We start from the raw sequence: 13,485 nt of genomic DNA, 5'->3' as shown, positions 1-13,485 counted from the left end.
TTAAAGAAAAGCCCCCTTTCTCCAACCAGCCCATCTGTGCCTTCCCAACATCCCCCACAGAGGTGTCAGGAGTGGTACTTTGTGATGTATAAGCCACATCTTGGCATCCCTAGCAACCTCCCCACCCCCTTCACACACAGAGATGTCAGAAGTAGTGCTTTGTGATGTCTAAGTGAACCCTTACTCATCAGTGGCTGGAGAAATGGCTTGCTGACCAGTCAAAGTTTAGGATGTAATCCTTCATTGTCCAGGGGAGGTATATATAAGATGGTCAGGGCCTCTGGGGTAGACCACTGGGAGCCTTCAATATGGCTAAGGTGACCAGGAAATCGCCAGAGCCTGATACAGATATGGACCAACCAACCTCAAGTACCAGAGAGAAAGAAGATGAAGTATCCCTGTCAACCCAGGTCCAGAGGTGGTCGCAAGGTGAGATGACCCTGCCCAAGCTCCTCCTCTTCATTGATTTCCCCCCACAAAAGAATCTCACCCTTTCTTTGACTGGCACAAACTCTCTCCTCCACCAACAACTCTTCTCATTAAACCCCCTTTCCCATGTATATCCCATCTTTTTCCCCCAGCTAATGCCCTTCTGGTCGCACTCTGTTGTCCTTTCAGGTTTCAAAGACCACCAGAAAGGAAAAAAGACCCCTTAAAAGGAGCTCAAGTAAAAAAGCCTCTGAAAAAACTACTATTACTCCTATGAGAAAGCCTAAGAAAGTTAAAGGGCCAATACTATTTGGTCATTACCACCGACTAAATGAGAACCTGAAAAAAAATGAACCAGTCCAGGACCACAAGAGTGTGGAGAATTCCACCATTTCAAGTGGCCACCTAGAAAGCCAGTAATTTCGGAGTGGGGCCAGAGACCTAAGAACTACCTGTGAAGTCTCCAGAGATCTGGCCACTGAAAAATAGCCAGCAAAGTTTACATCAACACGGTACACGATGATGATAATTAAAATGTACCTATTGTGAAAAGATGTGTGTGTGTGAGTTTTCTGATGGTGGGGTGGGAAGAAAGAAAGAGAAGAGGCAGGTGTGTGAAAAGGGAGGGAGATGGGGTCCTCCAGGGTTGGGAAACAGACCAGCAGGTTCACAGTTAGCCAGACGTGGGGGAATAAGGACTGGGTGAGGACTGAGCACTGAAGACAAATTTCCTGCTGAACACTTTATCCCACAGGCAAGAAGTAAAAGGGCTTGGTGCTTCTACCTGGGTGTGTTTTGGTGGGGATTGGGGGCATGACTTCAGGGTGTGTATTGCCAGAACCTGTATGGGGTGAGGTGTGTGATTGACAGTACCGTCCCCCAAAATAGACAAATCACCTGCAGGCCACCTACCTCATAATGGTAGGTATGAAGGACATCCCACTCTATGATGTAAGCAGCTAAAGGCCCTGAGAAGGGCCAATAATTTCACCCTACTAAAATTTACTGACAGCTCCCAAAGGACCAAAACAATGGTGATAGGAAGCCACAAATCCAACACTGATTAGACCACTTTCTTAAGAAAATTGAGGTGGAGCAGAGCAGTGAGAGTGGTCTGCCTCCAGTGCAGGTACTAATGAGCAAGGACTCACTCTCTGATGTGCACAAAAGCCAATAGGATGGCACCAGCTTTTGCAAGAAGAAAGGCTTTATTTGCGAAGTCAACTGACATGGAGACAAGAGGTACAGCTCTCAAATCTGTCTCCTTGAATCAGGGGCTGAACGACATAGTCCTCCTTCTAAATACCTCTTATCTTTATTTTTTCCGAAGTTGTTTTTATCCCTGAGGAGAATATAATCTTAAATGGCTCTATTGAAATATAACTGACATATGATAAAGTACCCATGCTTAAAAAATGTAGTTTAATGAGTTTTGTCATATGTATACACCTGTTAAACCATCACCACAATTGTAAGAGTGAACATATCGATTACCTCCCAAAGTTTTCTCCTGTCCCTTGGCAATTTCCCCCTCCTGCTCCTCCCTGAACCCCCATCCCCAAATAACCACTGATTTGCTTACTGTCTCTATCAATAACTTTCCATTTTCTAGATGTTTACAAAATGGACTCCATTTTGGGGGGTTGGTCTGGCCTCTTAGAACAATTATCTTCCCCTTCCCTCACCCCCAAATCTTTTGTTGTTCTAATATCTAAAAGAATGCTGTGGGACTGGCTGGTTAGCTCAGTTGATTAGAGAAAGGTCAAGGGTTTGGTTCGCTGTACTGGCCAGCTGCCAAAAAACCAAAAAACAAACAAATAAAAACAATAAAACAAAAGGTGGCTGTGATAAATAAATTTTAAAAATATATGCTTGTGTGTATGTGTGTGTATGTGTAAGTTCTCAAACAGCACATTTTAGCACTCGTTCTTTAATTAATAATCATGATATTCTACAAGGAAATTAATGTAGAGAATTTTCTTTATATCATAGCAGTTATTGCTGTTCCTTTCTTTCTAAAGTAAGTTCCTAAGGATATGACATTGGTTGAAGCACACTTCAGGCCACAATCCCTTGGTCCCACGTAATGCAAATATTTCAGCATTTAAATAATAGTTTCATCTTTGCACACCCTCCCACCCAACTCCTCCTCCGGACCTGACCTGACTGAAGGACATTTACAGCCAACTGCTCCCACCAACTTGCCCTAAGAGAGCCGGTCTGCCTGCTGTGCTCATCAGACTGCCCAGTGGAACAGAAGATACTCTGCTCATTTCATCGGATCTGTGGACTGTGAAACCCTGTGCCACAATGAATAAACATCAAAGAAAAGATACCAGAAATACGAAAAATCAAGAAAGTACACCACCAAAAGATAATAAATCTCAAGCTCTAGATCCTATAGAACAAGAAGCCCTTGAAATGACTGACAAGGAATTTCGAGTGATAATCCTCAGGAAACTGAATGAGATACAAGAAAACACAGCTAGACATCATGATGAAATGAGGAAAAGTATACAGGACCTGAAAGAGGAAATGTACAAGGAAATCAATGCCCTGAAAAAAAATGTAGCAGAACTTGCCAAACTGAAGAAGTTATTCAGCAAAATAAAAAAACACAATGGAGAGTTTAACCAGCAGGCTTGTAGAAGTTGAAGAGAGAACCTCTGAACTTGAAGATGGGCTGTTTGAAATAACACAAGCATACAAAAAAAGAAAAAGAAAAAAGAATCAAAGGCATTGAAGAAAATCTGAGAGAGATATCAGACAACCTCAAGCGCTCAAAAATCCGAGTCATGGGTATTCCAGAAGGGGAGGAAAATGGAGATTCCATTGAAAACATATTCAACAAAATAGTGGCAGAAAACTTCCCAGGTATAGGAAAAGTCACAGATCTTCAGATCCAGGAAGCTCAACGATCTCGAAACATATTCAACCCAAAAAGGTCTTCTCCAAGACATGTTATAGTCAAATTGGCAAAACTCAAAGGCAAAGAGAGAATCTTAAAAGCTGCAAGAGAGAAGCGTCAAATCACCTATAAGGGAGCCCCAATCAGGCTAACATCAGACTTTTCATCACAAACCCTAAAAGCCAGAAAGGAATGGGATGATATATTCAAAATACTAAAAGACAGAGATTGTCAGCCAAGAATACTCTACCCTGCAAGGCTATCCTTCCAAAATGAAGGGCAAATAGTATATTGCCCAGACAAACAAAAACTGCAGGAGTTCACTACCACACGACCACCCTTACAAGAAATTCTCAAGGGAATACTGGGTTTGGTTTCTGAAAAATAACTACCACTGCAATAAAAACGCAAGAAAAATCTAAACCCACTAGTATAATAAAAATGGCATTCATGAAGAGAAAACAAACAAACAAAAACGCTATCTACAACCTAAGGAATCAACAAACACAGAAAACAAACAGTAAATCAGAAAGCAAGGAACAAAAGATACCTAAGACAACCAAACAACAATCAATAAAACGCTACAAATAAATCAACACCTTTCAATAACAACTCTTAATGTAAAAGGTTTAAATTCCCCAATCAAAAGACACAAACTGGCTGATTGGATTAAAAAGGAGGACCCAACTATATGCTGCCTTCAAGAGACCCACCTCACCCATAAAGGCTCACATAGACTAAGAGTGAAAGGATGGGAAAAGATTTACCATGCAAACAGAAAAGAAAAATGAGCTGGAGTAGCTATTCTTATATCTAAAAATCATAAAAATAGACAATGAGGGACAGTACATAATGAAAAAAGGACTGATCCATCAAGAAGACATAACAATCATAAATATGTATGCACCCAATGTTGTAGCAGCCAGATTTATAAAACAAACTATATTAGACCTAAAGAAGGAAATAGACACTAATACTATAATAACAGGGGACCTGAACACCCCACTGTCAACATTGGACAGATCATCTAGGCAAAGAATCAGCAGAGAAACACAAGATCTAAACAATACTCTAGACCAATTGGACTTGGCAGATATCTACAGAACATTCCACCCACAACCTCAGAACAATTCATTCTTCTCATCAGCACATGGATCATTCTGCAGGATAGATCACATATTAGGTCACAAATCAAGTCTCAATAAATTCAAAAAAATTGGAATTATCCCATGTATTTTCTCAGACCATAATGGATTAAAACTAGAAATCAATAACAAACGAAATTCTGGAAACTATACAAACACACGGAAATTAAAAAGCATTCTACTTAATGACATATGGGTCCAAGAAGAAATCAAGCAGGAAATCAAAAAATTTATTGAAACTAAAGAAAACAATGATACATCATACCAAAACCTGTGGGATACTGCAAAAGCAGTGTTAAGGGGGAAATTTATTGCATTAAATGCTCACCTCAGAAGAATGGAAAGAAGGCAAGTGAACAACCTAACACTTCACTTTAAAGATCTAGAAAAACAAGAACAATCCAAACCAAAAGTTAGCAGATGAAAGAAATCATTAAGATCAGAGCAGAACTAAATGAAATTGAAACCCAAAAAACAATACAAAAGATCAATGAATCAAAAAGTTGGTTTTTTGAAAAGATAAATAAAATTGACAAACCATTAGCATGGCTAACAAAAAAAAGAAGAGAGAAGATTCAAATAACAAAAATTAGAAATGAAAAAGGTGATATTACAACTGATTCATCTGAAATACAAGGAATCATTCAAGACTACTATCAACAACTATATGCCAACAAGTTTGAAAATCTGGAGGAAATGGATAAATTTCTGGACACACACAAGCTCCCAAAACTGAGCCATGAAGACGTAGAAAATCTGAACAGACGAATAACAATAAAGGAGATTGAACCTGTTATCAGAAAGATCCCAACAAAGAAAAGCCCAGGACCAGATGGATTCACAGCAGAATTTTACTAAACATTCAAAGAGGAATTGACACCGATTCTTTACAAACTATTCCAAAACATTGAAACAGACACAAATCTCCCAGACTCATTCTATGAAGCAAACATCATCCTGATACCAAAACCAGGTAAAGATATAACCAAAAAAGAAAACTACAGGCCGATATCCTTGATGAATATAGATGCAAAAATCCTCTCTAAAATACTGGCAAAGAGAATACAGCAACACATACGTAAAATTATTAACCACATTCAAGTGGGATTCATCCCAGGGATGCAAGGTTGGTTCAAAATATGGAAATCAATAAATGTGATACACCATATTAATAAAATCAAACACAAGGACCATATGATCATCTCTATAGATGCTGAAAAAGCATTTGATAAAGTTCAGCACTCATTCATGTCAAAGACCCTCTATAAGTTAGGTACAGAGGGAAAGTATCTCAACATAATTAAAGCCATATATGATAAACCCACTGCCAATATCATCCTGAATGGGGAAAAGCTGAAAGCTTTTCCTTTAAGAACAGGAACTAGACAAGGATGCCCACTCTCACCACTCCTATTCAACAGAGTGTTGGAAGTACTAGCCAGAGCAATCAGAGAAGAGAAGGAAATAAAGGGCATCCAGATTGGAAAAGATGAAGTCAAACTGTCCCTGTTTGCAGATGACATGATCCTATATATCGAACAGCCTAAAACCTCTACAAAAAAACTGTTGGAGGTGATAAATGATTTCAGCACAGTAGCAGGATACAAAATCAACACACAAAAATCAGTATCATTTCTATTCTCCAATAGTGAATATGCAGAACGAGAAATCAAGAAAGCCTGCCCATTTACAATAGCCACCAAAAAAATAAAATACTTAGCAATTGAGTTAACCAAGGATGTGAAAAATCTCTATAATGAGAACTCCAAACAACTGCTGAGAGAAATTAGAGAGGATACAAGAAGATGGAAAGATATCCCATGCTCTTGGATTGGAAGAATCAACATAGTGAAAATGTCCATACTACCCAAAGTGATATACAAATTTAATGCAATCCTCATCAAAATTCCAATGACATTTTTCTCAGAAATGGAAAGAACTATCCAGACATTTATATGGAATAAGAAAAGACCATGCATAGCCAAAGCAACGCTGAGCAAAAAAAATAATATAGCTGGAGGCATAACACTACCTGACTTTAAACTCTACTACAAAGCTATAATAACAAAAACAGTATGATACTGGCATAAAAACAGACACACTGATCAATGGAATAGAATAGAGAATCCAGAAATCAACCCACACACTTACTGCCATCTGATCTTTGACAAAGGCACCAAGCCTATTCACTGGGGAAGGGACTGCCTCTTCAGCAAATGGTGCTAGGATAACTGGATATCCATATGCAGGATAATGAAACTAGACCCATACCTCTCACCATATACTAAGTCAACTCTAAATGGATGAAGGATTTAAATATACACCCTGAAACAATAAAACTACTTAAAGAAAGCATTGGAGAAACACTTCAGGAAATAGGACTGGACACAGACTTCATGAATACGACCCCAAAAGCATGGGCAACCAAAGGAAAAATAAACAAATGGGATTATATCAAACTAAAGAGCTTCTGCACAGCAAAAGAAACAATTAACAGAGTTAAAAGACAACCAACAGAGTGGGAGAAAATATTTGCAAAATATACATCTGACAAAGGATTAATATCCAGAATATACAAGGAACTCAAACAACTTTACAAGAAAAAAACAAGCAACCCGATTAAAAAATGGGCAAAAGAGCTAAGTAGGCATTTCTCTACGGAAGATATACGAATGGACAACAGACATATGAAAAAATGCTCAACATCACTCAGCATCCGGGAAATGCAAATCAAAACTACACTGAGATAACATCTCACCCCAGTTAGGATGGCTAAAACCCAAAAGACTCTGAACGATAAATGCTGGCGAGGTTGCGGAGAAAAAGGAACTCTCATACATTGTTGGTGGGACTGCAAAATGGTGCAGCCTGTATGGAAAATGGTATGGAGGTTACTCAAACAACTGCAGATAGATCTGCCATATGACCCAGCTATCCCACTGCTGGGAATATACCCAGAGGAATGGAAATCATCAAGTCGAAGATATACCTGTTCCCCAATGTTCATTGCAGCACTGTTTACAATAGCCAAGAGTTGGAACCAGCCCAAATGTCCATCATTAGATGAGTGGATAAGGAAACTGTGGTATATGTACACAATGGAATACTACTCAGCTATAAATCAAATGAAATGCTGCCATTTGCAACAACATGGATGGACCTTGAGAGAATTATATTAAGTGAAACAAGTCAGGCACAGAAAGAGAAATACCACATGTTCTCACTTATTGGTGGGAGCTAAAAATAAATAAATAAATTCACACACACACACACACACACACAAAAAAAAAAAAAAAACGGGAGCGGGGGGTGGGGGGAAGAAGGCACAACAATTACAATTCCTTGAATTTGATATGACAAGCAAACAGAAAGGACATTGTTGGGTGGGAGGAGGGAGGGGGATTTTGGTAAGGGGCCACAATAATCAACCACATTGTATATCGACAAAAGAAAATTAAGGAAAATTTTTTTTAAAAAAAGAAATTCATGGAAAAAAAAAAAAAACTAGTAAAGGTCTCATTTCACCAAAGAGCACCTATAACACCTAGAAGGACAGGAAGTCCCCTGGCCTACCAAACCAGGAAGGGGAGAGGCCTGGGTGCTTCAGCCATGCCCCACAACACCCACAACCAGTCCCGAGGATGGGGACTGAGGGCCTCGGCCACACCCTCCCAACAAGTGCAACCAGGGCAGCGGCCACCAGCGAGCTTGCACAGGACTCACCAGGGCTCTCCCAAACCAGGGCTGTGGGGGGCCGAGGACCTCGTCCATGCCCCCCCTACACAAGCAACCAGGCCAGTGCTGACCAGCAAGCCTCAGCAAGAAGGGTCCTGGGTTCCTGAGCTGGGGGGGCCAAGGGCTTTTGCCACTCCCCTTTGACATCTGCACCCAGCCGGGCAATAACCAAGCCACCACTGGAAGCCCACTGGTGTCCCCTGTGGGAATGTAGGGGTGCCACAGGCTTCAATCCAACCCCCTCCTCCTTCTTCCATCCCTTTTCCTTCCCCTCTCCCCCTTCCCTCCCAACTGCCCCACAACAACATCATAGAATGTAAAAAAATAATATTAATAAAATTAAAAGAAAAATAAAAATAATAATAAACTTATAAAAATATAAAGAAAAACAAAAAAACAATAGTTTCTAAATAAATGATGATAGCACAGTGATTGTAAACGAAAGGAATGAATGATTTGAGTTTCTTACATGCTATCATTTCATGTGACCGCTTGTTTCTAATTATGTCTAAATCAATGAAACAGTGCAAATGGCAAGGTGTTAACATTAGTTTGAGAAGTTCAAATTTTTAACTCATTTAGACAAAAAATGTTTTGCTAAAGTTGAACTATATCTTTAAAAGTGAAACTTATTCTCTAATTGTTTATTGTTTATTTTAAAACTACAGAACAATTTCAGAAAATAAAATGTTACATCAGTTGGATGATTTATTATTTGAATAAATTGTACCTTTTGTAGATTTTTTCTTTTTCTAAAAAACCCTTATATTTTTACTGTCATGATTATGCATAAAATGGTCAATAATAAAAATTTTATACCATGTTGCTTTTCTAACAATTGTTATTTCTTATTTTAACTTGTGATTATTACTGAAACATGTGCTATTGAGGAGGGGCATTAAAAAATATTCCCCAGCAGGTCCTGAATACACTAATTATGCCAGTGACGGGAGGCATTTATTTTTCTTCAAATACTTCATACTTTGGTCCTAGTATCTAGCATTTTCTTTTTTTAAACAGCTTCATTGAGATATAATTGACATGTAATAAACTTCACATATTTAAAGTGTACAATTTATTTAGAGTATATACATATATATGTGAAACTATCACCACAATTAAAATAAGAACATTATCCATCACCTCAGCAGTTTTCTTGTACCACTTTGTATTCCTTCCTCCCATTTCTTCCCCACACTCTGTCCATCCTTAAACAACAAATGATCTGCTTTCTGTCTCTATAGATTAGTTTCTGTTTTTCCATAGTTATATATAAATGGAATACTAGTATGTACTTATTTTCATATGGCTGTTTTCACTCAGTATAATTATTTTGGGAGTCATCAATGTTGTCATGTACATCAATATTACATTTCTTTTTTTATGTTTTGGTTGTTGTTATTCTGTTGAACAATTAATACCATTAAAATGATACCCCAAAGTTGCTTTAATATCAGACTTTTGAGATACTAGTATACTTACAAGGAGTTGTAAAAAATAGACACATGTCTTTTACCCTTCAACCAGTTTCCCCCAATGGTAATGTCTTGCATAAATATAGTACAATATCATATCAGGAAACTGACATTGATTTAATCAATTTAGTTCACTCAGATTTTACTAGTTTTATCTGCACAAATTTGTGTGTCTTCATTTCTATGCAATTTTATCACCTGTTGAGCTTCCTGTGACTATCATTACAATCAAGACACAGAAAAGTCCCATCACAAGGGGCGCTCATGCAACCCATTTCTAACCACAGCCACCTCTCTCCGTCTCTCATTTATGGAATCCAGCAATTTGTTCCTCATTTTTAATTTTTTTTTATTTTACACTTGACGCATAATTGATTATACATATTTATGGGTTACAGAGTTGACTATCAGTATTTGCATACAGTATGTGATGATCAAATCAGTATTATTAGCATGTCATTCATTTCAAATCATAATTATTCTTTGTGTTCGTCACCCAATATCTCCCTAACTCCCCTTCCTCTCTCCCTTTTACACCTGTAGTGAACATAGATCTGTTTTCTCCTTCTGGAAGTTCAACATATTATCGTGGTTGTTTGTTTCTTTGTTTGTTTGTTTGTTTCTTTCTTTCTTAGCACCCACTTAGAGTGAGGACATGGTATTTTTCTTTCTGTGCTTTGCTTATTTCACTTAACATAATTTTCTCCAAGCTCATCTGTGTTACTGCGGATGGCAGAATTTCATTCCTTTTTATGGCTAAGTAGCACTCCATGATGTATATATACTGCGTTTTCCTTATTCAGTCATCCACTGATGAGCATTTATGTAAATAGAGCTGTAAAATATAATGAACATGGGAGTGCAGGTATACCTTTGACATGATGATTTCCACTCCTTTGGGAATTTACCGAGCAGTGGGATTGCTGGATGACTTGGTAGTTCTGTCTGTATTTGTTTGAGAAACCTCCATAATGTTTCCCATAGTGGCTATAATAATTTATAGTCCCACCAACAGTGTAGAAGAGCTCTCCTTTCTTCTCATCCTCACCAGCAGTTGCTATTCTCTTTTTTATTTTTGATGATAGCCAGTCTAATTTGGGTGAGATGATATCTCACTGTGGTTTTGATTTGCATTTCCCTGATGATTAGTGATGTTAAGCATTTTTTCATGTACCTGTTGGCCATTTGTATGTCTTCCTTTGAGAAATGTCTATTCCACTCCTTTGTCCATTTTTTAGTTCGATTATTTGTTTGTTTTTTACTGTTAATGTATTTGGGTTCCTTGTATATTCTGCATATTAATCCCTTACTGGATGTATAGTTTGCGAATATTTTCTCCCATTCTGCAGGTTGTCTTTTCATTCTGTTGATTGTTTCTACAGGCCAGAAGAAAATGTGATGATATATTCAGAATACTAAAAGAAAAAAACTGCCAGCCAAGAATACTATACCCAGCAAGGCTATCCATTAGAAATGAGGAGAAAATAGTGTATTTTCCAGACAAAAAAAGCTGCAGGGGTTCACCACCACATTACCAGCCCTACAAGAAATCCTTAAAGAAGTCTTGCATCTGGAATCTGAAAAATGGTAATCACTACTATGATTACACAAGAAAGAACAAAACCCACTGGTAGAACAAAAATGCAAAAGAAAGGGAAAGAAACTAAATCTTACTACCACAAAAAGCCATAGCAACAATGTAATATATACCCTATGTAATCTTGTTTGATTTCCTTTTGGTAGTTTGTGTTTTTCTAAGAAATTGATCCATATCTTCTACATTGAGGAATTCATGAGCATACAGTTGTTCACAATATTCTTTTATTATCCATTTAATGACTGTAGGATCTGTGGTGACATTTCCTGTTTCACCCTTGATATTGTTGATTTCTAGTTTTCTCTTTATCTTTGTCAGTCTCACAAAAAAATTATCAATTGTGATTTTTTTTAAGAAAAAGCTTTTTGTTCAATTGATTTTCTGTATTTCATTCTTACTTTTAGTTTCATTAATTTGTGCTCTTACCTTTATTATTCACTTCTTTCTGTTTGCTTTTGGTTTATATTCCTATTCTTTTTATATATTCTTTAGATAGGAATCTAGGTCTCTGATTTGAGACCATTTCTTCTTTCTAATGTAAGCATTTGCTGGTATAATTTTCCCTCTCAGTACTACTTTAGCTGCATCTCACATATTTTGATACATTTATTTTCATTTTCATTCAGTTCAATGTGTTTATTTTTTATTTACTCATTCAGTTCAATGTATTTATTTTTTTATTTCCTTGAGAATACTTCTTTGACCCATGGATTATTTAGAAGTGGATTGTTTAATTTGCAATTGTTTAGAAATTTTCCTGTTCTCTTTCTGTTACAGATTTCTAGTTTTATGCCATTTTGTTCAGAGAATGTGCTCTGTAGGATTTCCAATCTTTTAAATTTATTAAAGTTTGTTTTATGGCCTAGCATGTGGTCTATTTTTGTAAATGTTTAGTGGGTATTTGAAAAAAAATATGTATTCTTCTGTTGTTGAGTGGAGTGTTCTTTATATTTCAATTAGATCCTGTCAGTAGTTCTGTTGTTCAGCTAGTCTTTCCTTGCTGATTTTATGCCTAATAGTTCTAACAGTTTCTAAGTGTTGGGTGTTCGAAGTTCAACTATAACTGTAAATTAGTCTGTGTCTTCATCCAGCTTTATCAGTTCTTGCTTCATTTATTTGGACACTCTATCGTTTGGTTGATACATATTCAGTATAGTTATGTCTTTGTCGTGGATTGATAGTTTTAGAATCATGTAAAGCCTCTCTTTGCCTTTAGTAATTTTCTTTGCTATGATGAGTACTTTATTCAATATTAAGTCATTCCTACTTTTTAATTTTAATTGTGGTAAAATGCACATAAAATTAAATTTACCATCTTAACCATTTTTAAGTATATAATTCAGCAGTGTTAAGTACATTCATACAACTAATCCAAGAACTACTTTCATTTTACAAAACTGAAACTCTATACCCATTAAACAACTCCTCAATTTCCCCTCCTCTTTTAGCCCCTGACAACCAATAGTCTACTTTTTGTCTATAAATTTAACTACTCTTGGTATAAGTTTAACTACTCATAGATGGAGTAGAATTATACAGTATTTGTTGCTTTGTGACTGGCTTATTTCATTTAGCACAATGTCCTCAAGATTGATCCATATTGTATTGTGTCAGAATTTTCTCCCTTTTTAAGTCTGAATAATATTCCTTTGTATGTATATGCCTCACTTTGTCCATTCACCCACCAATGAATTATTGGTTAGCTTGCTTCTACCTTTTGCATATTGTAAATAATGCTGCTATGGACATGGGTATACAAATATCTCTCCAAGACTCTGCTTTAATTTGGGGGGATATATACACAGAAGCGAAATTCCTGGATCATTTGGTAATTCTATTTTTACTTTTTTTTAGGAACCTCCGTACTGTTTTTCATAGTGGCTTAGTGCACATTTTACATTCCTCCCAACAGTGCATTGGGGTTTTAATTTCTCCACATCTTTGTCAACACTTGTTATTTTCTGTTTTTTTGGTGGTAGCCATCCTAATGTCTGTAAGGTGGTATCTCACTGTAGTTTTGATTTGTATTTACCTAATAATTAGTGTTGTTAAGAATCTTTTAATGTGCCTATTGGCCATTTGTATATATTATTTGAAGAAGTATTTATTCAAGTCCTTTGCACATTTTTGAATTAGGTTGTTTGGTTTTTGTTGGTGCGATGTAAGAGTTTTTAATATATTCTGGATATTAACCCT

General features: G+C 37.0%; 1 protein-coding gene across 1 annotated transcript; it reads left to right on the top strand.

Moving 5' to 3' along the window:
- Nucleotides 1–308: 308 nt before the first annotated feature.
- On the top strand, nucleotides 309–849 carry LOC134368503 (uncharacterized protein CXorf51A-like). Its single transcript, XM_063084948.1, has 2 exons — nucleotides 309–392; nucleotides 619–849. Exons 1-2 carry the CDS (start codon nucleotides 309–311, stop codon nucleotides 847–849), a joined length of 315 nt encoding a protein of 104 aa, XP_062941018.1.
- The last annotated feature ends 12,636 nt before the right edge of the window (nucleotides 850–13,485 follow it).

Source organism: Cynocephalus volans, chromosome X (assembly GCF_027409185.1).
Source record: "Cynocephalus volans isolate mCynVol1 chromosome X, mCynVol1.pri, whole genome shotgun sequence".
Lineage (NCBI taxonomy): Eukaryota > Metazoa > Chordata > Mammalia > Dermoptera > Cynocephalidae > Cynocephalus > Cynocephalus volans.
Note: the sequence above shows the minus strand (reverse complement) of the source record. Positions and strands in the feature narration are given on the sequence as shown.

Excerpts from the sequence above, each read along its gene's own strand:
- LOC134368503 (XM_063084948.1), top strand. The coding sequence starts at position 309 with ATGGCTAAGGTGACCAGGAAATCGCCAGAGCCTGATACAGATATGGAC. Across the intron at positions 393-618 it reads CCAGAGAGAAAGAAGATGAA|GTTTCAAAGACCACCAGAAA; the intron begins GTATCCCTGTCA and ends TTGTCCTTTCAG.